Below are 27,458 nucleotides of genomic sequence, written 5' to 3'. Positions count from 1 at the left end.
TGGCAAAAGACGTATGTCCTTAAGGACAAAAATCCCCTCACTCTTACTGTTCTCATTCAGCTATTTCATTGCTATTTTTTAAAATTAAAGAAAACCCAGAGAATATGGAACCATCTCATAAAACCCCTGAGATTAAATAGAGCCCTTGCCATCACAACTATTTCTGTTTTGCTGCTAATAAGCACATTGTCCTACTACTACTTTTCTTGGAACGGAGTTGCAATTTGCAAAATTCAACCGAGTTAACAAGGGGCAACAGAGTACAAAAGAGAAGGAGGACCATATGTCATAATGAGGTCTTGTGGGAAGAAATTCATCTGCAACTGCTGGTCTTCAGCATTTTTTTTAAAAAAAGCTTATAACAGTTATATAGTTCACTCCCTCTGAGAAAGCTGGTTATCTTAGACAAATTACTGCCAACAAATATTTCTCCCCCACCCCCACCTCACTCCCAACTCTCAATTTATAAATCTGTGTCATGAAGGATGAGCATGCTTTGATAAACTGTGGCTTTCTCTTAATCCATCAGGAGCAGCTGGTTAAATCAGGCACAATGGCATGATAGTTCAATCAACGGAGGCTGACATTTTATTCCCCCTTCCCTTCTTGTTTTGTTTATTATTAATTAAACATAATAGAAACAATAATGGAGTTGGCACTTCATTGGGCAATACAAGTTTCCTAACAGGCACCTGCCCATCCCATTACCGCAGCTATTAGCCCCAAATATTTCTCCCCAATGTTCCAGAAGTGGCTAGCAGCTTCTGTTGTGCATTTTCTCAGTTTGCAGAAGAGAAATATCCATTTGCAGGTGTGGTCTGAATCCAAAGTGCACCTGCAAGAACGCTGTCAGGTGGGTGGGGCTGTCCACCTGCCAAAGTTGGCCACAGGAGGTGGGCCCTTGCAGGATTATGGTTGATCTGGGCAAGCACAGCTGCCACAATCGCAGGACCACAAGTTGGTTGATGGCAAGATGGCAATGGATGAGAAAAAGAAGAAGAGAAGATGGGGGAAAGAAGCCAAGCCAGATTCCCTGACAAATCATGCAGAGAATTCAGGTGAAAAGTTACGTCTTTCCCCTCTGCTAAAAAAAAAAGAAATGCCCTTAAATATCAATTCTTAACCTATACTTTAATATAACTAATATATTTTCATGTTTCAGATGTTTTAAATGTGAGAATCCTCACAGCACACATGATTTTGTACTAAATGCAGAATATAATAGATGGAAGGTTAAAATTCCTCTCCCACATCACAAACATAAACCGTAAGCCAACTGGGAGAGCAGAGCAAGATTTGGGGAACAGTCCAAGAGATGCTGATTGAAGTGAAAACTGGGAAGATGCCCTGGGAATTTTATGGAAGGGTACGATATGAATCTCTAAAATAAATAAAACAAAGACAGTATGACTGTTGATGACAATGAGGACAGATAAAAGTAGTTATTAATAACTGTATTTTTCTGGTTATAAATTGAGGTGTGGGGGTGTTATTGGCTTGTTTTAGTTTGTCCTTGTTTTTATAATATATTTAGTGCTTTTATCTTGAATTTTTATGCTGTGAACCACCCTGAGATCTACAGATGAAGGGTGGGATACAAATTTATAAATACTACTACTAATTTTTTTAAAAAAGTATGTCTTCTATATGATTCTTACACTGTTGGAAGTCAGGGCTTAATAATAATAATAATAATAATAATAATAATAATAATAATAATATCCTGCACAACCAAACTAAATCTGTGCAATTTTTATTTAGTGATCTGAGCAGAGAAATGAAGGCTGGGAAATATATAAAGGCATCTATATCTAGATCTATACATACATAGACATAGATGGCCATGTATATATAACCATCTTTGAATGAAGAACAACTTAGAAAGCCATCTAGGAAACAGCAGGCTGCAACTGAAAGCACATCACTCTAGTACTTCTCATGCTTCATTGCCCTGTGTTCAATATTGGATTTAGGTCAAGGTCCAGATCTTGACCTTCTATGCCCTTGGTGGGCTGCACCTCCCATGGCCTCCTGATATGACCTACATGACAGCTGCATTCATTAGGGATGCTGCAGTTACAGGGACAAGGGTGAAACGAGTAGGAGCAGAGGGCAGCCTTTCCTGGCAGATGGCCCACAGCGGTGCCCTTAAAGAGCAGAGGCTCGAATGTCTACAGATTCTACCCAATTGGTGCAAATTGCCACTGCACTTGCACCTTTGCAACAGCACCTCTGCAGAAAGAGCTTGGCAGTTTCCCCTGAAAGAATACAGTCTTAAGACACAACATGCAGACTGTGTGCGTTCCTGCCTTGGAAAAAGGCAAGACTCACTTCATTTCTAGAAGACACCTTTGGAAATATACAATCTAAAGGGACTTCTAAGGAAGGGGTGCTGGAAATAGGACTTCACTTTCAGGGGCCCATGCCACAGATAGATGACGACAACCATTTGCACATCATTAGAACCTGTGGCAAAATGCAGAATTCTGGAGACTTTAGAGCCAAAGTACACATTAAATGTGTGGTTTGTTATCTGCGTCTTGGAAACTGCAATGTAGTAGCAGCTGAAGTTGGGGGGAAGCACATCCTAACTGCGACAGGAGAAACGAGGTGGAAGGTGGGTGGGTGTTAAAACCTTTCTTTCCATGCCACAGTCCTGATGAAAATCTCTCCTCCTCCAAAGAAGACATTTGCCTTGGGGGGGGGGGGAATAAAAGTGGCACCCAATGTCTTTTCCACAGCCATTTTCAACAACGTATTCCGAAACACTGACAAAAGCAGCTCTTGGGGGGGGGGGAGGTCTTCTTGAATAATATATGGAATTACGGAAACGTCATGGTCCTTCCATGCTAACACCCCCCCCCCCGGCACTGCCACAGGACTGGGCTCAGCAGCCATGCCTACACATTTCATTTCTGGAGCCAAGCATACTCAATGGGGAGGAGTGACGAAGGGTAGCAAAATTCTGGATGGACGGTAGAATAAATTGTGCAAAAATCAAAGCTTTAAACAGCAGAACCAGGGCATTTCTTGGAACAGCCAGGTTTTGATGTTTTCCTTTGTTCTACCTCTTTCTCTTTTTAACCCATCTCTGACACTGCTTTCATAAAATGCTATAATATATACCATGTGTCGGGTGATGATGATGATGATGATGATTTTCAAAAATCCTTCTTAATTTCATTGTGCATTTTATTACAGGCCAAATGTGACATTACTTTTTTTGTTTTTTGTTAATCCCCTACGGCATGGAGTTAAATACTTGCTCTGTTCAGAATAGCAACACTCAATTAAGTCGCTTCTCCCCCCGCCCTTCATGATCTACACCCTCCTTTGTTACTGTGCTTAAAGGGAATAATGGGAGCACTGACCTATATTGCGCTTCTTATTATCAATGGAGATGAAGCGTATGCAGGGATTATCGGAGATGTACCGTACTGCCCAAGGGACATCAATCTGTGTGCCGGCTTCATAAAAAAGGCCCAGAGCGTAACGAGAGGAGTAGCTCACAGATTCCAGTTGCTGCCTTTGACTTTTGTTAATTACTGTGGAGGGGGAAAAAAAGACAAATAAAGGAATTAGACAATTACTTTTCTCTCAGAGCATTAAACCTGCAAATAATGCTATAGTTAAGCCGCTTAGACTTTTCCTAAAACAGCACTCATATGTGCCTAGAAATAAAAGGGAGGGGGGTTGCGGGCGGCAAAAGCCATGCACCACTGCATAGTTTCAAATGACAGAACACGAATGTAGTCCTGGGTCTTTGTTACTGTCACACAGAGGGTCATCAGACAATTTTAAGGATACTTAAGAAGCCACGTTTTATGAAACACGGGATATATCCTTGTGCGTAAAATGGAAAGGGAAGGGGACAGGTAGATGTGAACGGAGGCGAAACAGAGCAAAGGGTGGGGAGGCGATATAAGCCACTTGCAGAACCCCCCCCCCCAAAAAAAGGGTGTGTGTGGAGAGCTTTGCCACAACAGAATCTTGAGAACACATTATGGCTAAGAGGAAAGTCCTGCAAGAAGAAATCGTATCATCCACAAAATATATGTAATCGCATTACTAGCTAATGGCTATAATGAGGAGAAGAAGAAGAAGAATTACATCTCACAAAGGGTATCGTATCACATATTAATACATTTAATTTGGGACATTTCATAACTTACTGTAAATTCTAAAAGCCCACTCAAGAACAGAGACGTGGTACTCCATTCAGAAATCCGTTCCAAAAATGTTATTAGGCAAATAGGAATCCATTTCCTCCCAAGGAATAAAACTCAAAGGAAATCCCAAGAGGCCGTGTCCCTGAGTGTACTTTCAAATCTTTGTTATTATTGCTATTACATTTCTACCCCACCTTCCCTTCAAGGACCTCAAGGCGGCATATGTGGTTCTCTATTATATCCTCACAACAATCCTGTGGGGTAGGTTAGGATGCGCGACAGTGCCTGGCCCAAGGTTGCCCAACGGCTGAGTGGGCTTTCGAACCTGGGTTTCCCCAGTCCTACTCTGACACTCTGACCACTACAACACCGTGTGTTAACCGTGAGGAGCCTACATCATTATTCATGCCCTAAGAACTACTTTCAGATTTGCTGGTGGAAGTACAGTGGTACCTCAGGTTACAGACGCTTCAGGATACAGACTCCAGAAATAGTACTATTTCTGGGTTAGCGGAGTCTGTAACCTGAAGTGTCTGTAACCCAAGGTACCACTGTATCCCCCTGCTGTGGTGGGCCGCTGTGGTGGTCTGGGCTGCTGACCTTGTCCTCTTATTATAATGCAGACATAAATTCAAGAATGTGAGTCTTATTTTAGTCTCTTTCTCCTTAAAAGTAGTCAAGGAGAATACTTTCAAGCTTCCATAATAAATAACAATACATACGTAATATTGTACTCAGTAGAATTACCCGTGTAGGTAGATTTCCTTTGCATGCAAAAAATTACTAAAAAGTCATGCAACCACATGTGTGCATCTGCATGTTTGGAATTTAGAACAAGGACTCCAGAAAATATCAATCTTAAGCACCAAATAATCTTTTCATTACTAATCAGCAACATTCTTGACAATGCAGACTCAGTTCTTGGTGACCTCTAGATCTGGGAGTTCATGAGTACAAAAATATATATGTCTATGCTGCTGTGAGTATAGATAAGATTGTGAGTCGTGGACAAGAACCAGTGCATTCACGATTAGAGATTAAAAGTGCTGTTTCATTTCAGCATGGCTCCAGAGTAATTTCCCTGGACTAAACACACATGGAGACATTCATTCATTTATTTATTCCACTTTCACGCCTGCTAAGGACCCTCAAAGCAGTTGGTACCATAAAACTAACCCCCCCCCCACAGAAACATGCTTATATATATATATTTGCAGATTTCTTGACAAATAAACAATTTCAGATAAGAGCAGAGGAGACTAACTAGTCTCTAACCTAGTAAGAAACCATTAACTGGTTACTACCTCGCTAAAGCATGGTAGAAAGCAAAAGTCTACATTTCTAGCAATTTCAACAGAGCCATCCACCCGCACATTGAGAGAAAATTCCACAAAATCAGAATGGTATTTCCTGATAACAGATATTCTTGTTCATGTTCAGTACAGAGGGGCTTTAGGCTCAGTGGTGGGGTATGCAGAAGGTCATAGGTTCAATCTCTAGCTAGGGTTGGGAGATACCCTGTGTGAAACCACAGAGAGGCACCGCTAATCAGTGTAGACAGTCCTGAGCCTGATGCAGCAATGATCTGACTTCCCATGTTCTTAATGGTGGCACCCAAAGTTTTATAAGTCCATTATTCTCTTAAGGTCCTCCAAAATATGGCCAGTATTCTGAAGAGTGCTATTCATTGGGCAGGCAACATTTTCACACGTCTCCTGTGAAAAGGAAAATTACAGTGCTCTGGCCTGAAAAAGAATGCAACGGTATGTGATATTATATTTTAAAAAGTCATTAGGAAAAATGAAGGAGCATCAGGGGGGAAAGGATCCACCAGATCATTGTGTAAGGCAAAGACAAATACAGTGGTACCTCAGAAGGCAAATGGAATCCGTTCCAGAAGTCCGTTCGACTTCCAAAATGTTCGGAAACCAAGGCGCGGCTTCTGATTGGCTGCAGGAAGCTCCTGCAGCCAATTGGAAGCCGTGGAAGCCCCATCGGACGTTCGGCTTCCAAAGAACGTTCGCAAACCAGAACACTCACTTGCGGGCTTGCGGCGTTCGGGAGCCAAAATGAACAAGTACCAAGGGCGTTTGACAACCAAGGTACGACTGTATGTTCTAAATGAAGGTGATGCTTCCTTGAAATTGCAGAAATCACCAGTGCCATCTGCAGGTAGTCACAGCTGTCACTGCTTCGCGTCACCCAGCAGTGGTTCTGAAGCAAACTCCAGAGCCGCAAGCCCCACAGGGCAATAGGAAGGGCTGCTAATCCATAGCTGTCATGCACTTCAACTGTATTCACAGCCTCCGCCCTGACTACTTGACTCACCCTTTCATCGGTGCCTCGTTCACCCCACGGGCATTGAAGTTTAATGACTCTTTAAAACACTTTATATACACCAATGAAGTGGGAGGTGACACAACCCCGTCTGCCCTCCCCACCCCCATTTCATTCAGCTGAATACAAGAAATCTGCAGCTAAAGCATCCCCAACAGTTATTAATTTTATTATAGAGGTGAGGAAACCTCCCCCCCACCCCCAGTCTGACGGCAGTATTCCCTCATGAGAAACCTTCCAGGAGCTATATGGCAATGATGGGCAGGGCCCATTGTGAAAGCTGGTGAAGCAACGGCTGTGATTCGTGTATTTGCACAGCAGGATGCATTCAAGCTATGCAAACGTCACAAGGTTTCCATACAGACATCTGTATATCGTCCATCCATTATTGCAGTTCAATAACACATTTTTGCCAGGCAAAAGCAATAAGAGAGGGTGTAGGTATGTAGCTTTGTGTGTGTCTTTTTTTTGGGGGGGGGGCAGATAGGAGAACAGCTAGGAGAAGCCAGGAGGCCTGAGGTCCTGGGCCCTATGTTTTATTATAATGCAGGGGTGGTGAAGGGACGCGGATGGCGCTGTGGGTTAAACCACAGAGCCTAGGACTTGCCGATCAGAAGGTCAGCAGTTCGAATCCCTGTGACGGGGTGAGCTCCCGTTGTTCGGTCCCTGCTCCTGCCAACCTAGCAGTTCGAAAGCATGTCAAAGTGCAAGTAGATAAATTGGTACCGCTCCGGCGGGAAGGTAAACAGCATTTCCGTGCATTGCTCTGGTTCGCCAGAAGCGGCTTAGTCATGCTGGCCACGTGACCCAGAAGCTGTACGCCGGCTCCCTTGGCCAATAAAGCAAGATGAGCGCCACAACCCCAGAGTCGGCCACGACTGGACCTAACGGTTAGGGGTCCCTTTACCTTTAGGGGTGGTGAACTGGTTGGTTGGGTGGAACCAAATGCCAAGGGTGGCCAGGGCCAGAGGCAAAAGTGAGTGGGGCAACAAAAGTAAATGTTAGTTTTGTACTATATGTTAGCTGGTTTCTACACATACCTCTATCTATCCTCCATCCAGGCAAGCAAATGCCATTATCAGAGCTACAGGACACATTTCAACATGAAAAGAGGGACTAAAGCAGGGTAGATGAGGAGCATGGCCTGGGGAGAGGTTCTGTGGCATGAGGAGAGTCCAGAAGGTCAGATAGGAAGGCCTGGAAGACTGCATCAGGCCCCCAGATCTGAGATTCCCCACCCCTGATATGAAGATTTATGCCTCACTTTTTTAATACAGGCAGCAACCATTTTAGGAGTATCCAATATGTGCTCAACCACGCACACGCGCATCGTGCCGAACCTGGAAGTGACCCAAAAACATCACCAAAATGTCACCAAAAAGGCGACGGAACGGGGTAGGCTGACATGGGCCCCACCGATACGCATGGGAGTCCGGAACTGATTGTTGCCTGTATATATGGGCTATTCAAAGCACCCTGCAATAATTAAAATCACAGTAAGAAAATACAGCAACAAGAAGAAATATATATAAGAGACACAGGCATGGCAGATAAAACAGTCCTTCAATAAAAACACCTCAATGTGGAAAATTAAAAGATTGATAAAATAAAAGGATGTCTTCACAAGTCATCAGAAGGCCATCAGAGAGAAGGCTCCCCAAACCTCATAGAATGAAGCATTCCACCATCCTAGTTGCTGTGGCTGTTGTCCTGCTCCTCATCAGAACTGACCATTCTCCCAAAGTGGGACATAGACAAGGGCTCTGTGGTGGCTACCCACTCCTGCTTAGAGACACCCTGTGAAGTTACAACCTGGTGCCACCATAAATAACTGGTTCCAAAGTAAAATCACTCTTACCATCAATAGTCCCCCCCCCCCAAAAAAACTCCAGTCAAATCTACCCTCCTGTAAATTAAGCTCATGAGGTCTAGGCATGCCCTCTGAGGCAGCCGAGGACAAGTCTTTGCCTTCTTGCACGGGGCAGCCATCCAGGTTTTTGTAGACTTCCATCATATCCCCCCTCAATATTCCTTTAACCTAGTTCATAGGACTTTGTTTCAAACGCCCACCAGGTTCCTTGCTCTCCTCTTAATTTGTCCCAATTTGGCTATATATTCCTTAATATGTGGTGCCCAGAACTGGGCACAGTACTCTAGATGAGGTGTGACGACTGCAGGATAAAATGGGACTATCACTTATTGCTACTTGGAAACCATGTCTCTATTAATGTAGCCTAAAACTGCATTTTCCTTTATTGCAGCCATGTTACACTACTGACTTACGATCAACTCAAGATTGCCTACAATCCTGAGGTCTTTGCACTACAGCTAAGCCACTATACCCATGCATTTGATTCCCCCCCTCTCCACCAGCCTATACCTGTGTATCTGATTTCCCTCACCAAGCGCAGCACTTCAAAATATGAAACACACCAAAGTAGTCCAACTACATTCAATTCTACAAGTAAGGGATGACTAACCTTTTCAGGCCTGTGGGCACACTTTAACCCTCTGGCCACTTATCTCCCCCTCCTCTGGATCAACCTCACTGACAGACGGAGAGAGATAAGGGGACATGCACACAAACACACTTCACTTTTCCAAGAGATCTCTGTCAAAGTCGGATCTTGTGGAGTTAATCTGACCTTTGAAAAACACTTAAGATGGGAAAGAGGAAGTGGGAAAGAATTTGGCACATCCAGCTTCAGCTCCATGTATTTTTCAACAGAGAAAAATGTAACCACCCTCACCACTTCATGAACAGTGAGTTGTGTGTGTGTGTGTGTGTGTGTCTCGGAAGACTTGTGGGTGCTAGGGAAAGACCTCCTGGGTGCCATGTTTGTGACCCCTTCTACAAGTTGTGTTAAGAAGTCCTGCTTCCTTAGTTGTGGCTCTTGTGAACTATTGAGTGACAGTATTCCATGCGCCAGACGTTTCAGGTGAAGGCTAAGCTGAAATTAATACCATTTTACATTCACATGGGATAGCTGATCATCTGTGAACAGGCACAATCTGGATCTTATTGAGTTCCCCCATGTGCTCAGACTTCTGAATGAAGCACCCTCCCCATGATGCCCTTCACCTTTCGTTAGCTATCTCAGTAATAACCGTGACTGAATAGTCACTGGAAACATGGCTTAAATCTCAAGGTGAAACACCAGTTAAATGGTTAATGTGACAAAAAAAGGATATAAAGCAGACTAACCAAACTAACCAATTCTCTACTAGGTTTATCTTTTAAAGTAAGTTTATATGATTATTCAAATTACCAATGCACTTGCATCAACTTTCTCCTTTAATTGGAACAGATAGATATATATACACAAAATATGCAATATCCTCCCCATGGATCTACATTACTGTGATGTTTCATTATTAAGAAGCCATTTGGCAGGTGAAAGTGTACATGTATGGTCGTGTTTGAGGGCCTATTAGCATCTAGTCTGAGCAAATAAAAGCCTTTGTGAACTGAACGTCAACGTAACATTCAAGTTTCGAATGAAAGACAAAAAATGTTCATGTTAAGTGTTGTCTTTCACCCATTGCCTAGATCAGATTAACAGAAATATTGCATAACAATGCACAGTTATATGCCTGGCATTGTGAAGATTTCTACTAAGGACAGTGAGGTGAGTCAAGTTCAATCAAGGTGAGAGTTTCAGTTTTGGGAATTCTGCGTCTGTTGGTTTGAATTTGAACAGGGAAGATGATTTGACATTGTTTCTAAAATAATATATATATATCTCCTTCCTTCCCAAAGCAGGTATGATTTAATAACAACTCTAGAGTGTGGGTGTTGGGGGCAGAGTTGCGCTCTTGCTTTTAGACTGCACTCACACAGAGTACAAGATGAAGGAGCTCTCTGAGAGTTCTAAAAAGCCAAGCTAATTAAGTCATGGATAGAAGGTTTGCAACAGACCACCACAACTGGAGCATAAACGGAAGCCTTGGTCATAACTGTCCCACTGGCAATTTAATTACAAAGAAACAGAGATGGCTATTTCCCCCTGAAACAAGCTAAAAACAAAACTATTATCATTCAGACGTAGCAACACCTCTCCCATTATGACTTAGAAAGAAAAACCGCTATCCTGATGCTACAACATTCAAACAAAGATGGTAGTGCTCCATCCTAATATGGACAAGTGATAAATTAAGGACTCCAATGTGCAGAAGCCAGAAGACACTCCCATGTACCATGAGAGCTGGGAGATAACCACGTTGAGCGCTTATAAATTAAGAAATGAGAACCAACAAACTCTCTATAGAGAGTGAAGGAATTGACCTGAATACCCAATATTGACTTGGAAGTGGTAGAGCAGTGGGACAATGCTCAGCAAGAGTCATCTGCTGGGTCAAGGACAGTGATGACTTGTGTGTAGGCTCTAAGTTGGTGCAACTGGATGAAAGCAAAGGGCAGGTGGGTTCTGTAAAGAGGAACGCAGAAGACACATGGTGGGGGTTCAAGGTATGCCTCACCTTGCTAAGGATCCCAGATGCAGGGGGAAGGGCTGTAGCTCAGTGTTAAGAGTACATATTGTGCATGGAAAAGGTCCCAAGTTCAATAAATGGCAACTCCAAGTAGGGTTGGGAAAGAGTCCTGTCTAAAACCCTGGAGAACTGTTGGGTAGCCAACACTGTGCCCTCCAGATTAACTGGACTGTAAATCCCACCATCCCTACCTATTGGCCATGCTAGAGATGATGGGAGCTGGAGTTCAATAACAATTAGAGGGTCACAGGTTCACCCACTTTTGCTGTAGACGATACTGAGTGGGATGGACCAACAGATTGACGTGCTGTAAGGCAGCATCCTGTATTCCTTATAAGAGTGGTAGTACCCAAGATGAAGCTGAATGGGGCAATGAGCTAGGAAGGAGAGAAAAAGAGACCCATGTCCTTGATCTGGAGGGAAAACCCCTGATAAGCAGTAGTATGTGTGGGAATTAAGGACCATTTATGAGCAAGGAAAGTGAAATTGTAGGAAGTGGGATCAGTTGAATGAGACATATTAAACGGCAAGGAGAAAGGAAACCAGGGATAAAGGAGCTCTTGATAGTAAAAGAAAAGAAAAAACAGGCTCCTTGTATGAATCTTCTTTATACTGAGAGACTTCCGGTGCACCGCGATCTCAACGCAAGCAGGGTTCGTACCGTGAGGGAGAACCCGAGCTATTCTGAAGGACAGGGGCAACTCCAGGGCGCGGAGACCCCCTAAAACACTTCTGGAGGGTGTTCAGAAGGTCTGGTTCCCGGCGCGGCCAAAGAGCGACCAACCCGGCCACCAGGTAGCTTCGGAAGAAGTGAAGAGCGCGGCGGAGAGGTCTAGCGGGTCGAGGGAAGCCATTACTCACCTTCAGATAGCGAAGCCCTAAGCTTGCTGAGAGAGCGGTACGCTCTCAGATTAAAGGACTCCGAACGCAAAATATTTAAAACTCTGCGGTTAAAAGAACAAGGAAGCTTCGGAGTAACAAAGAGACGCAAATGGAGTTTAGCTGGTAAGCCGGAATCAACTTAGACGCAACGCGACGCCAGTGCAGGAGAAAGTGAAAGTGAGTCGCCTTAGCGGATACGCTGTTTCCCTCCAGGTATCTTCCTTAAAAAAAAAGTAGCTTTACAAGCAGGAACGTTAGATTAAAAGAACGGAGGGAAGAGAAGGGGGGCCAGAGATAAAGTATCGGAATTAGGCGTCCGTGGTGAAACAGAGGGTGTAAAGAGGAGAAGGGGCGTTTCTCTATTGTTGTGTTAGAACACAAGGAACACCAAATCCGGAAGAGAAGGCTCCGCCGCCATTAAGAACCTTTGAGCGTGGTGACTGAGAAAAGTAAAAAGAGGACAATTATCTACACTTAGATTGGTATTTCTGCGTGTATGATCTTCCTTTTCTTCAGTTTGTTTGCTGGAACTGGAAACTTGGGACTTCGGATTTACTTGAGAGTCTAAACTTGGGACTTTTGGATTTACTTGAGAGACTAAACCTCTGGAGAAACAAGATACTGATATATTCCCAGAAATAACGCCAGCTCATAGAGATTTGGTGACATCTAGTGGCTGGATGGTGACTGTCTGATACCCGACCGTTTTCTGCCTCCCCTGCCCTGCTTCCTTTTTCATCTACCCTCTCCTATCTATTTCTTCGTTAGATTTCCTTTCCATTAATTATTCCCGTAAGCCTACTCAGTAATATGGATTAGCCTGATTAGAGGCGAGAAGAATCTCTGGTATTGGAATACCCCTAGTGGAGGAAAGAAGAAGTTGCGGCAAAAACCTTATACTGACTTTTTGAAAACATATATATATAAGGGATTGGTAACTCTGATTAGTAAAAATAACGACGGAAAGTTGATATAAGGAAAATTGACCAAGGGGGATATCTAAAGGAGAGTATTAGAAATAATTACGGGGACAAAGGTATTGTTTGGGCACGGGGAAATATAAGAGTGTAAGATGTCACATACAGGAAAGAAAGGAATGAATGGGGGGACCTCTGGCGATAGGAGGGGCTCCAAACAAGAGGCAGACTTTAAGTCAGATATTTTGAAGATGTTTGCGGAAATTAAACAGAGTCAAGATAATTTAGAACGCAAATTAGAGCAGGTGGACAACAAGATTGGGAAAATGGATAAAAAAATGGACGAAACTGTTAATGAACTTAAAGGCCAAATAAAGGAAGTTTTCAGGAGAACGCAGCTCACAGAGGAAGGATTAAAGAGGACAAGGGTGGAACTAAAGGATATGAAAAGGGATAAAGAAAGGATCAAAGTAGAAGTGATGGATTTAAATAAGGCACAGGAAGAGATGAAGGATATTATTGCGATGAATGAACTGAGGCAGAGGGAGGTGAATCTGAGATTTAGAGCTGTGCCAGAGACACAAAGTGAAAATATTAAGGAGAGACTGATAATGGAGCTAGCGGAATGGCTGGGAGTACCAGTTGAGGAAATGGCCAAAAATGTACAGAACGCATTTAGAATGCGGGTTAAAACAACAAGAGTAAAGAAATTTACAGGCGATTGCCTGATTACATTTAAGGATAAGGAAATGAGGAATAGGATTCTTCAAAGGAATAGAGAAAAGAGGTTGAATATAGAAGGGAACTATATAATTATCTTTAAAGACATCCCAATCAGATTACTTAAACGAAGAGACTCTTACAAATCATTGGCGCAGACATTGAAGAAAAATAAAATTGAATTTAGATGGGAATTCCCGGAAGGGTTATCATTTACGTATAGAGGTAAGAGGCATAGGTTGTCAAACCAGGAAGAAACCGGGAAATTTCTGAGGAAATATAAGGAATTAAGAGTAGAGGTGAATGGAGCAGGGGGAGCAGAGGGAGGATTACCAGGAGAACCAGGAACAGAGGAGGAGGAGGAGGAGGGAGGAGGAAGCGGACCGGACGAAGAGGTAGAGGAGGAAGAGGAAGATCCAGCGAACTTATAAAGAAAAGGAAAACCTAGGCGAGAGTTAGGCAGTATGGGGTTAAAAATTTGGAATTGGAATATTAATGGGATGAACGAAAAAAAAAGGAGGAATAAAATTGAGCAATTTCTGAAAAAGAAAAATTTGGACATTATCTGTCTACAAGAAACGCATGTAGCCAGAAGGCACAAAAAAGTGTTAATTAATAGAAGATTGGGAAATGAATTTGAATCTTCAGATAAGGAAAAGAAAAGAGGGGTGGTATTGTATATTAAAAATAAGATCGAAGCAAAAACAGTATTTAAAGACGAAGAGGGGAGGATGATAGGGGTCAGTCTTAATTGGCAAGGAGAAAATCTGGTGGTAGTTGGGGTATATGCCCCAAATGGTAACAAGACCGAATTCTTCAAAAACTTAGAAGAGAAACTACTAGAATATGTGGACCAAAAAATTATTCTAATGGGTGATATGAACGGGGTGGTTTCTCTAGAAGTGGATAGACTGAGGGAAGGAGCAAGTAAAGAAGGAAAACTACCAAAATCCTTCTTCTCAATGGTGGAAAACTGTAACTTGACAGATATTTGGCGCCTCAGACATCCATTAGATAAACAATTCACCTTTCACTCCGAACCTAATCAGTCGATGTCACGTATAGATCAGATATGGATCTCGAGTGAGTTATGTCCAAGAGCCAAACTAATAGAAATAAGACCGAAAGTAATCTCGGACCACAGTCCGATAGAATTGGAATTGGAAAGTTTAGAGATAAGAACTTTCAGATGGAGATTGAAAGATTATCTCCTGGATGACCAGAAAATTGTCGAAAATGCACAGAAAAAATTGATGGACTACTTTGCGGACAATTGTGACAAAGGAACAAAGGCTAATGTAGTATGGGACGCTAGTAAGGCAGTAATAAGAGGATATTTTATCCAACAGAATGCAATCAAAAATAAGAATAGAGAAAAAGGTAAAGAGGAAATTCTAAAGCAGATAATGGTAAACGAACAAAAATTATCTCAGAAACCTAACTGTCAGAAGGCGAAAGAAAGAATAAAAATTTTACAAGCCCAATTTGCCACAATAATAAATAGAGAGGTGGAGTGGAACATCAAAAAACTAAGACAAAAAATTTTTGAATTCTCGAATAAATCAGGCAAATGGCTTGGTTGGCAAATTAAAAAAAGAAAGGAACAGGGCACAATAAATAAAATAATAGTGGGGAGGGAAGAAATAACTGACCGAAAAGGAATTAGGAGGGAGTTCCTCAATTACTATAGAAGTCTGTATAACAATAAAGAGAGAAACAACTTAAGGAGGATAGAGAGATATCTGAAGGATAAAAGGGTGCAGAAAATCTCAACAGAGGAAAAACAACGACTGAATATCCCAATCAGAAATGAGGAGATAGAAGAAGTAATTAAAGACTTAAAGAGGGGAAAAGCCCCAGGCCCCGACGGATTCACTGCAGGCTATTACAAAGAGATGAAACCCATTTTGGTGGGTCCTCTGAAAGAGACGATGAATAATATTTTAAGGAAAGGTGAAATCCCAGAAACCTGGAAGGAGGCATACATCACATTCATCCCTAAACAAGATGCAGACCCAACTCAAGTTAAAAATTATAGACCGATCTCACTGCTAAATACAGACTATAAAATATTTGCAGGAATCCTGGCAAGGAGGCTGAAGAGGCTGTTATCAGAGATTATTCATAAGGACCAGGCGGGATTTCTGCCAGGTCGGCAGATGAGAGATAATACAAGAAACATAATCAACATGTTAGAATACCTATCTGTGAGAATTGATAAACAAGTTATAATGATGTTCGTGGATGCCGAGAAGGCTTTCGACAATGTGATATGGGATTTTATGTTGAAAAATCTAGTACATATGGAGGTGGGTAATGACTTCTTTAACGGGGTAAAAGCAATATACACAGAGCAGAAAGCCAAACTGATAATAAATAATACTGTGACAGAAGAGATAAAGATACAGAAAGGAACAAGACAGGGTTGCCCACTCTCCCCGCTATTGTTTATAATAGTATTAGAAGTCCTTTTGAACTCAATAAGACAAAATGGAAAAATAAAAGGAGTGTTAATCGGACAGAATGTGTATAAGATTAAAGCTTTTGCTGATGACGTAGTAATAATGACAGAAGAACCAACAACTGCAATAGAAGAAATACTAAAGGAAATAGATCAATTTGGAGAGGTCGCAGGCTTTAAATTAAATAAGACAAAAACGAAAATGATAGGTAAAAATGTGAACCAAAAGACAATAGAAACCATTCAACATCAATCGCAGATAGAGGTGGTCAAAAAAGTGAAATACCTCGGCATTTGGCTAACACCTAAAAATATAGACTTATTCAAAAATAATTATGAGCCGATGTGGAGGGGAATAAGAAAGGATTTGGAAATATGGGGAGGGTTGAAACTGTCATTCTGGGGAAGGATTAATACAATTAAGATGAATGTTTTATCAAGGTTGATGTTCCTATTCCAGACTATCCCTATAATCAAGGGGAGCCGAATCTTTAAGGACTGGCAAAGAGTACTTTCAAGATACATCTGGCAGGGCAAAAAACCTAGAATTCAGTTCAAATTACTAACAGATATAAAGGAAAGGGGGGGCTTTGCCCTGCCAGACTTGAAGCCATATTACGAGGCTTCATGCCTCTGCTGGATAAAAGACTGGGTAAAGTTGGTGAATAAGGAGCTACTCGACTTGGAGGGCTTCGATAATAGATACGGCTGGCACGCCTATTTATGGCAGAATAAAAGGAAAGTACATAAGGGATTTGAAAATCATATTTTTAGAGGGCCACTAATCGAAGTATGGGAAAAGTATAAAAATCTGCTAGAATTTAAAACACCACATTGGCTATCACCTCTTGAAGTAATGAGTGTGAAGACTATTAATATGAGAAGTAATTGGGCAACATATAGTCAGTTATTAATTAAGGAAGATGGGAAATGGAAACTAAAACCATATGAGCAAGTTAAGGAGCATGTTTATGACTGGCTACATCATTTCCAGGTGAATGAGATGTTTAGAAAAGATATCAAAGAAAGAGGTTATGCAGACAAAGATTCCAAATTTCAGATGGAGATTATAAACAATGAAGTGAAAATCATATCTAAAATGTATAGGATGCTGCTAGATTGGAACTTAGGAGATGAGGAAGTCAAATCGGTGATGATCCGTTGGGCAAGGGATGTAGGTCATAGTATACAATTTGAGGACTGGGAGAAACTTTGGAAGGATGGGTTAAATTTTACGGCGTGCATAACGATAAAGGAAAATGTCATGAAGATGTTCTACAGGTGGTACTTAACACCTATGAAACTATCGAAAATGTATAAGGGGGACAACAAGTGTTGGAAATGTAAAGACAAAGAGGGCTCCTTTTACCACATGTGGTGGGAGTGTGTAAAAGTGAAACAGTTTTGGGAAAAAATATACATTGAACTAAAGAAGATTTTAAAATATACGTTCACAAAGAAATCAGAAATTTTCCTATTAGGGATACTAGGCCACGAGATAAAAAAGGAAGATTGTAGATTAGTATACTATGCAGTTACAGCAGCAAGGGTAGTTTTAGCCCAGAAGTGGAAACAGCAGGAAATACCAACGGTAGAGGAGTGGAGATCAAAGCTGTTAGACTACGCGGAGTTGGACAAACTGACAGGAAAAGTTAGGTATATAAGAGACCAAAAGTTCATCAAGGATTGGGGAAAGTATGTAGATTACCTGGAATATATTAGTGAGGGACAAACAACGCTAAAGGGATTCAGAGATGCACTGTGAAAGACTATGAGTTACTGTCCAAAGAAAATAGGAGATAGAGAAAGGTTAATGACAATATAAGCCAAGAAATGCGCAACTTTAATTACTACTTCGAATGATTTACGGACAAGCTGAAGGAAGTCTTGAAAGGGATGATTATGTAATATTGTTAATGTGAAAAGTATAAATTTGTGTAACTTTTTCTTTTTCTTTTTTTCTAGTACTGTTTGTCTGTGTATTATTTTCCTTTGTTTATCTGTGTGTTAATGTTTATTTTCCCATGGAATTAACCAATAAAAAGAATTATGAAAAAAAAAGAATCTTCTTTATACTAGGTCAGGTCATTTTGCAATGTACTCTCTATCGATTCATCTATTTGGAAAAAATCATAGACAGTTAAAAATTAGTGGTGTGCAATAATAAAAACACAAAAATAAGGCAGATTAAAAACAGTTTCCCCAAAGAAATCTGATATCTGACATTGAGTCTACAGAACCTTTTGGGAAGGCCTGTAGAAATAGTTTCTAGCATCTGATGAAATGTGTATGATGTTGGTACTTGTCTAACTTCAGTGGACAGGCATGCTTAAGGACCTGATCTGAGTCACCATGAAAACAAACCTCTGGTGCCCATGGAACCATGAGGTGGGCCCATATAGTGAGCAGACAGGTATAGGGAGTCAACTGATCTCTCAAACATCCTGGTGTTTAGGGCTTTATACACTACCAGTAAACTTTAAATTTGGCCCGGGAGCATATTAGCAACCAGCGTAGCTCTCAGCGCACTAGTGTTATGCTTCTAATGTCCTACACACAGAGATATGCTGCAAACCAGGTGAGGCTGTTTATCCACCTTGCCCAATGTTCACTACTCAGGCTGGCTGTGACTCTCCAGATTCTCAGGCCAAAGTCCTCCAAATCACGTGATACTTCAGGTGATGGGGACTGAACCTGGGAACTTTTGCATGCCCGAGGCAGTATGCTTCTGAATACAGTTGCTAGAAACCAAAGGAGGGGAAGAGAGTCCTGCTGCTTGCTTCTGTGCTTCTTTCCCCCATGATTGTTTCTTGTCAAACAGAGGTTTGAATTGGTAGAAAAATCTAGGGCTTGGTGAACTACCCTTCTTTCATGTCAGAAGGTTGATCTGATATGGGGAATATGTGGTGATGAGGCGATATTCTAAAGCTTTTGGGGGAGGGTTTAAATATTAGGTGGCTGAAAGTCTTTCTTTCTTTCTTTCTTTCTTTCTTTCTTTCTTTCTTTCTTTCTCAAATACTTATCTCACCCTTCCTCAGGTACAGTGTGCAATCCTCCTTTCTCCTCATTTGATCATCACAACAACCCCCAGTGACCTTCATGAGAATTTGAACCTAGATGTCCCCAGTTCTCTAGCTCTGATACTTTAAGCACTGAATTATGCTGGATCTATTCACACAAGGAAAGGTTAAGTGAGACTGGCAGATCTGGACTGCTCAGTAGAGGAGCATAGAATTGTATTGTTCACCTTTTATTTTGTTACTTTCCTTTTGTATGTATATGCATATGCTTGGGGTTGTGTGAACACACACACACACACACACACACAATGTTCAATGCAGTGCAAAAAATATATTATTTCTTCCTTCAACAGACTGTTTTGTTTAAGATGATTTTATTTGTAGTGTCTGACTAAATCATACTTTGGCCAAGAATTTAAAACTAGTCAATTAGATACAGATTGCCTGAACAAGCTGTAGTATTTTGAAGCTGCTGCTGATTGCTGTTTTAAGTTAAAAAGGAAATTGTGGTTAAACTGTAACATAGGTATTTTTAGCGTGGGCATTCTGTTTAACAGAATTCAGAAGAACATTTGCCCTGACAGATTATGCAGCCTGACCTTTTTTTTACCTTGGAGCTAATGGTTGCCAAGACCAAATTCCAAGAAGAAGGGATATAAGAAAAGATGTGGTGTTAGTTCCGTGGAGTTGGAATGTTCCAAAAAACAAGGAACATCGATTGTGCCATAACTAGCAATAGGATTGTTGAAGTGGTGCCCAATTAAATGTTCTTTTGGGATGACTCACTGGATGGGGTCTGACTGATCCAACAGACTCCAGGCTGCGAAGGAATCCTCCTCCCCCCCCCCGGCTAAATTGGCTGGAGACCCTGGGAATTTTATGCCTTCTCCTTGCATTGTGTGGTTGGGCTCTTTGCCTGAATCATCTACAGCTATTCATAAGTATCTTGTTGCTGTGCTGCACCTGCTCCCTTGCTTGTTGGCCAACGTGGACTAGACTGTGAAGGCTGCCGGGTGGACGGATACAGCCCTTGCTTGTTTCAGGGGGTTAAACCAGAACACATGCAGTCCCTTTCCCCATTCCATGAGACTGATGGCGAAGCAATGAATGTCTAGAATAAGGGGGTGGGGTGGGAAATGGAAAGAAAGGCAACTTCCTGAAATGTTTTGATCAAGGAGATTCATTTACTCATGAGACTAAAAGCCATGTCTGAACATGCATGGGAAGATACCGGGGGGGGGGGGAGGGGATTAATACATGCACAACAATAGGTTAGAGAAGAACAATACAAAGCAATGTTCAAGCATTCTGCAGTTCCCACTATACTTGGGAGATGGATCCAGATTTAGTCATCCTTTAGAGAATACTCATAGAAATAAATGGGACTTCAGCTAGTGATTAACATAATCTCCATTGATTTCAGTGGATGTACTCTAAACCTGAATTTGACTCTCAGAAATCACAGAATCATAGAGTTTGTGCCACAAGATTCCTGAAGCGAAAGCACTTCCACATAGGAAATATTTGGTATATTTATAACTCTGGCTTTCTTCCCATTATGGAACTCAAGGAGATGTACATGGGTTTCCCAGAATGTCTCACATCTAGGCACTGACGAAGCCCAAACCTGCTTCACTTCAGCTAGATTGCTGCTTCAGGTGCCTTGTACACCACACACTGTGGCACAATACCTTGAATCCTTAATATGGGTTGGCATATGAAAGGAGCACAAATGTGGTGAAGAGAAACAAAGATTAGTTGCAGCCAGATTACATGAACGTGCATTTTTTAAATGGGTATCACATATCTATCTTGGCAATCCTATACAAGTCTCCTCAGACATAGGCCCCACTGAGTTCAGTGGGAGTTACTCCTACGCAAGTCAGTATAGGATTTCAGCCTAAATCTGTTGAGTATGCTTCCTGTGCACCAACCAAATTAATTTCAAACTAGGTAAAACTCAAGTTAAACATTAGCACTGAACAGATATATAAGCAAAGCTTCCACATGTTACAATAAATATGCTATTCTGATGTGTCATTAAGGGTGTAAATAGTAACAATAATATTTGATAACTGACACCACAATCCTAGGCATGTGTGCTCAAAAGTAAGGCCCATTGAACAGGAAACTATTTACTGTATTGTAGCCTAAATTTTATTCAAAATTGTTGGTAACTGGGAGCTCACGCACAGTAATTGCATAATTTTGTGAGTGAGTTTGAGACGGTTGCTCTGATACCAGTTGTCCGAAGCCCCACATGCTATGGTGACATGCAAGTCTAGAGATAGGTAAGTTTTTTTATTCTGTTTGATTCTATAGCGCCAAACCTACCTAATTTGTATTTTCTGAAAGAATACATGAACCAAAACTTCTTTCAAAATTTAGACTTCTCTGAATTTTGCAATGAAATTCTCCAGCCAATGTGTATAACAAATGAAAGCAACACACACAATTTGATTATATTAGGGTACATTGCTTTCAAAGAATGTGTACATTATGCAAAACTGCACACAAACATCTTTATTATAACAAATACACACTAAAATGATGGTGAATTTTCATGATATTTTTTTTTCTAATGGAGCTGTAGTGAACTGAATTTAAGGCTGGAGAAACAGCGAGAAATTAAAATTAAAAGATCCACCCATGTCTATAAGCAACTTTGGACATTTGTCTCACAAGTAAAAAGTTTATTTAGGCAATTTAAATTCTGCTTATCCATAAAAAAGCAGGGAAAGTTTAAAAACATACTCTTTATGTAAGACTATAGAGAACTACTGTTTGCGTTATGGAGAAAACTTTTAGAAGCACTTCTGAGAACGAAACCGTAACATAGGAAACCACCCTTGAACACTGTTGCGACTTGTAAGGGTAGAGCTGTATTTTTAAAATGCAATGTGAGAATGAGCCTGAAATACTTTCTTTCCCTTTAGAATAAAGGACATTTTGCAATCAGAAGCGACACTGTTTCAACCTGACAGGCCTTAAACTCTATACAGCATTATGTCTGAGGTCTTGAATTATACAAAATTACACATTACATTAAAAGTTGATGAAGTCAGCAAGCAAGAAAACCATTTCTTCCTTTGTGGGATTTCTCTACCAGAGAATCAGAAGCTGCTTATTAAGGTACTATCTGTGAGGAGGCTATAAAGAAGAGACTTTAAAAAGAAAAAAAAGAAGCCATTTGTTAATCATTAAGGTTTTTTTTTTAACTGTCACAGTGAAAGGATGCTGGCTTCTTGCCAGCGCATAGGCCATTTCCAGCTGCAGAGCATTTGACTGCTTTTATACTTACGTAGGAGGTAGCAAAGGTTATGAGAAAGACATGGTCCTCGAGCTGAGTTTCCTTATCATGTCTTCAGATTTTAAAGGGCAGCACTGCAGATAAATTCAGCCATGTTAAGGCTTGCACAATAATGGCAATTTAAAAAAAGAGATATGCAAAAATGTAAGTGCACTTCAAATGTGCTGAACTTCCATTTTGGTGTTTCTACTGAGAGCCGCAGCATAATAGTTATCTTTGCAAGAGCACAGTGCTTAGGAACATTACGGCAATTGTCTATTAACGAGCGGCATTTCTAAATCACTGTCGTCATGAATGGTTTCCTATAAAGTTTATTGCCTGAAGTTTGTGACACGTGAAAGATGTGTAAAGGGTACATTTATGGAGTTATATAATCAAAGCAGGGGAAAAGACACGAAGAATTACGTCGCAATGAGTTTTATGAAGTAACATAATGAGTTACAACAACTTTTCAGGTGCGTGTATCAGCTCAGTGAAACAACTGAAAAACAAAATCTGGCCTACATTATAAGAAACTCATATAAAATCCTAAATTACTCAGCTAGAACGCTGTTCTGATACAGACCAACTTAAGTGGAATACCCTGATTCTAAAAATATTACGTAGGCATACGCCTCTCAGTGATATCATTGCCACATATTTCCAGATCAAATGTGCTATCTGGCTAAGGCAAAACACCCCTGTTCTCTTTGGGAAGGAGTGAAGTACATCCTCTGAAAAGTGCAGCAAAAAGAGCTATAGCTGTGTAAACTTTCATGTATTGAGATTATGAATCATCTTTCTAAATACAGAAAGTGCAGGGAGAAAGCAAGGACACCCAATAGTAGTTTCTTGTAAGCTCATGCTTAACCAGAAAAACCTTCCTCCAAAACCGATCATAATGATTTGGAGGGCCCTGCTCATAAATATGCTGTTTCATTATGCAAAGGGGAGAAATGGCTCTTCTGTTAGCCTAGGCATTGTACTGGCAGGTGGTGAGAGCCACCCTGAATGCCTGCCTGTGCCAAGAGACTGGAACGTAAATTACACCCATCTGACAGGCTGCACCTTCCAACTATTCAAAGGTTTGCTTCACAGAATCATATGCACACGTCTCCCAAAAGGAATATATATATTTGGTTCATTTATTTCCCACCTTTCTTCCAAGGAGCTCAAGGTGGGGTACGTGGCTACCCGCTCCCAATTTCAGTCCAAAGTTGCCCATTGAGCTTCATGACCAAGGGAAGATTTGAACCCTAGTCTTCCAGGTCCTAGCCGAACATTCTAACAACTACACCACACTGGCTCTCCTTATGGTTGTGACCTAGGTTTTAATGTGTTCATAGACACTTCCTAGAGTGTTATAGGACTAAGCAGCTGGAACAAGTGTGGTTAACGGAAAAGGGTATAGCGGGCATGACTAACCCCTAGTTCTATAAGCAAATTGAGTCACTAGGCTTAGCTAAGCACCACACGTGTTAGAATTGCAGATCTTGTTGCAATCATGCCAATAAAAATGGTGGTCCTGGCTATCCAGTATTCTGATGTCTTATTTCTTTCTTCCAGCAAGTACCTGCAGCAGCATTACAAGTGAGATCTGTAACAAAACGTTGCAGTATATTGCCACCTAATAATAGGAATACTTCTGTTCTAGCTGCCAGCCAGCCAGCCAGCCAGCCAACCAACCAGCTGTGCCCTCCTTTAGGTTGCAACAAATCAGGAAATGGTAGCTTGTGACCACCCAGATGTTGTGAAATTCCAATGTCCACCCGTCTCAGTTAGCATGGTCAGTGTTCAGGTATGATGAGAGAACAACAGTATCTGCTATAAGGCATTAAGAGGTCAAACTGGGCATTTCACACCACACAACTTTCTTCCCTTTCCAACACTCAATCTTCTGTAGGTAAACACTATACTCCGTTCTTATTGGGGTTTTGTTTTAGGAATTTGGGTTATATTTAATGTTAATCTTACTCACAGTAGACCCACTGATGTTAATAGACATGACTAACTAAGGTTCCTTAATTTCAGTGGGCCTACTTTGAACAGAACTTAGTTGAACACAGTCCTCGCCTCCTTAGGGTTTTTTTTTTTTGGTTAACAATTTGTTGTGCTTCGGTAAAACTAAGGTTCCCTTCAGCATACTGATACCTCTCTCTTCTTTCTCAGTAACCCCATTTTGGCTACAATCCTGTTGGTACCTCGCACGAAAATTCACTATTAGAAGGAGTGATATTTAGCTTAGGGGGTTCAGTAGTTCATATTTTAGCAAACCCAGCTTCTCCTCTGGGGATGGGTCATAGAGCATCTGCTTTGCATGCAAAAGGTTGCAAGTTCATGTTGGGATTCGCAGGATACTGAGTAAGTCTGCAGGCTTCAACAGGATGATGCAATACTCTGTGAAGTGCTGGGTCAGAGTGACTCAGCAGGAGTGTGATTAATGTGATTGGCTATCACCTGTTTTAAAAAGGAAAGCCTGTTCAACAGTAACTGTGGTTGTGCTGTGGTATGGTGGTGCTGTGGTGGAGAGTATTCGTTTGCCTTAAGGAGCAGGTACTCTGTATGGACTGTTTTTGTAAATACCTGTATATAGCTCACATTAAAAAGACTGCACTGGAAAACCCTGGGACTTTAAGCGTTTCTGCTAAAAGCGCCGCGAGGAATCGCGACAGTTCAATCCCTGGCATCTCTAGGTAGGGCTGGGAGACAATTCTAGAAAATTACTGCCAGTCTGTGCAGACAATACTGAGCAGATGTACTAAGGCAACTTTCTGTGTTCCTGAAGTGCACACATACTGTATTCTGTTCTGTGCATTTTGAAAACAAGGAAACTGGTTCACTTTTATCAAGTGATAGAATTATGAATTCCAATTCTCTGACTTTAAGATCATGTGCTGGCAAAAGGGTGTGTGGCATAGCAACAGCCTCCCCCCCCCGCCCCCATGGATGTATTTATTAATTAAGCTGGAATTACTCCATGGTCTTTGTAATCATTTGGACCACGCCATGGCAGCTTTGTTTCCTACCTTGAAGTGCGGAGATTTAGACAATGAACCTTTTCACGGTACATGCCATAAATATAAAACTCTCATTGCTTATATAATCTTAATTACAAAGCACTTAGCAAATAACTTTTGCATAAAGCATAGCATGCCTCAAGCAGTTGAGGTGAACAATGAAATAAGAGCATTCATTTTCTTCGTGCATGACACTATTTGCAGAAATGGCACTAAAAGCCTTTTAAGTCACACAAAAGAGAATCTGGGTTTCTGAGGTGGCCCCTCCCTCGTCAGAGAACAAAGGCACGTCTAGTGATCTTGACCGACCTGTTTATCTCCTCCACACTCATGACGGATCAAAATAATATTTGGTTTAGGAGAATTCACTCATGCACCTAGCTCTAGCTGGTAGATCTCAGGTTTTACGCACCTGTGCTAAGGCACCCGGCTTAACCTCTGCACCACGTAAGCCAGGGATGGGTAACTTGTGGTCCTCCAGTTACTGTTGGAGTCTAACTCCGATGAGCCCCAATCAGCATGGACAATGGTTCAAATCACTTGGCTCCCCGTCCCTGATGTAAGCAGAAAATGCTTACTTCCCATTTGTTCCAACATTCACACGCTGGAAGAACGGTGCTTTGGAGTGGGCTGCCCTCTGTGTACTACCCAGATCTATGTATTCTTTCCCTCTGAACCAGATAGGGGCAAAGGCAGAAATCGAACAGATGAATCTCTGCACCCTGATGTCATTGCTCAGTGGGACGCTTAAAAGTCTTCCGGCAGGAGAAGTGGGAAGAGCAGGCCGAATGTGGCCTAAAGCATGAAGTAAAAAATAACTGTGAGACCAGCTGGAAGGGAAATGAAAAAAATATATGGGCAATACCCCAGGTTGGCGGATCACAATTTAAGGCAATCCCATCTTCCTTAGGCACAACACCAGCTTCCTTTCCTGTTTCATCCAGAGATGGAATATACCCACAAGATTCACAAAGGTTCCTTAATGCTTCTACACAAAACAGATTGGCCCAGTGATTCAGGAGTGGGTAAGAGGATCTGGCCAAATCCCAGTTCTCCATGTACCATGCTGACAGGGAGGCAGGGCTGCCCACCTGCCAATCACCTGGCAAGACGCCAGGAGACCCAACATCAAAAGAGGCAATAGTTTAATGGCATTCTGAGCACGCTGCCCATTCTTTCCTTTCTTCCTTTGTAGCCTGGCTTAGACACAAGTCAAGCTACACCAGGGAGTTCTCAGTTGGCTGATTGGAACTGACAACATGCCTTTCTTACCAATGAACAATTAGGTGTGAATTCCAAGGCTCCCACTTGTTCCTTTGCAGCTGTGTCTTTACCTGCCCCCACATCTGTCAGGTGTGGGCCAACTGGGTGTTATTTGTGGAATGGCCTCATGGGTCAATTTGGGTCTAATTTTGCCTGTGGGCCACAGACCCCCCCACTTCTGCAGTAATGTACCACCACATTCATTTTGCATGGCTCATTTTTTGGAGTCAGAATATTGACAGATCTTTCCGCCAAGTGCAGTCTTAGTTTCCCTCCAAACCGAGTTTCCATTGTGCTACAGACACTGTCAAGGATTCTCAGCAGCACCTCACAGAGTTGCTGAAGTGAAAACAATGGCTTGTTACCTCCAGCAGATTGGAAGCCACTTCTCCCCACTCTTTGGGGTGGGGTGGGGTGGGGCCCTGTTGAATAGAAGGGGAGCAGGTAGAGTGGAAGTTCACATGTGAATGCATCCCAGGCACAAAAATCATCTGACCCAGCCTATCCTTCTGGGGCCAGAACAAAGAGCTGACATCTACTCCCACTTAAAGTCCTCAAGTGATTCAGCGAAACCACATCAAAACACTATGGGAAGCAGCTGATGGGCTGAGCAGCACAAAAGACATACTATAAGCATAAAACAATCTTTCTTCACTTCTGTGAAGCGAAGCATAGTCAACCCCTGTCTTTTCTTGTCATGCTTTCTTAAAAAAAAAAGTCTCTTACAACATACAGTGGGACCTCGGGTTATATACACTTCAGGTTACATACGCTTCAGGTTACAGACTCTGCTAACCAAGAAATATTACTTTGGGTTAAGAACATTGCTTCAGGGTGAGAACAGAAATCGTGCAGCAGCAGTGCAGCTACAGGAAGAGGCCCCATTAGCTAA

The 27,458-nt window shown here is 41.7% G+C and overlaps 1 protein-coding gene across 3 annotated transcripts in view; it reads right to left on the bottom strand.

Moving 5' to 3' along the window:
* The window catches only part of RNLS (renalase, FAD dependent amine oxidase), a 106,656-nt gene that overhangs the window by 25,563 nt on the left and 53,635 nt on the right, over positions 1-27,458 (bottom strand). For all 3 annotated transcript variants that reach the window (XM_081004626.1, XM_081004624.1, XM_081004625.1), the window contains exon 5: positions 3,372-3,545. In XM_081004626.1, coding sequence (XP_080860752.1) covers positions 3,372-3,545 — 174 coding nt within the window. The remainder of the gene's footprint in view (positions 1-3,371; positions 3,546-27,458) is intronic.

Source organism: Podarcis pityusensis (assembly GCF_964106645.2).
Source record: "Podarcis pityusensis genome assembly, chromosome: 5".
NCBI classification, from domain to species: domain Eukaryota; kingdom Metazoa; phylum Chordata; class Lepidosauria; order Squamata; family Lacertidae; genus Podarcis; species Podarcis pityusensis.
This window is presented reverse-complemented; position numbering and strand designations above follow the sequence as displayed.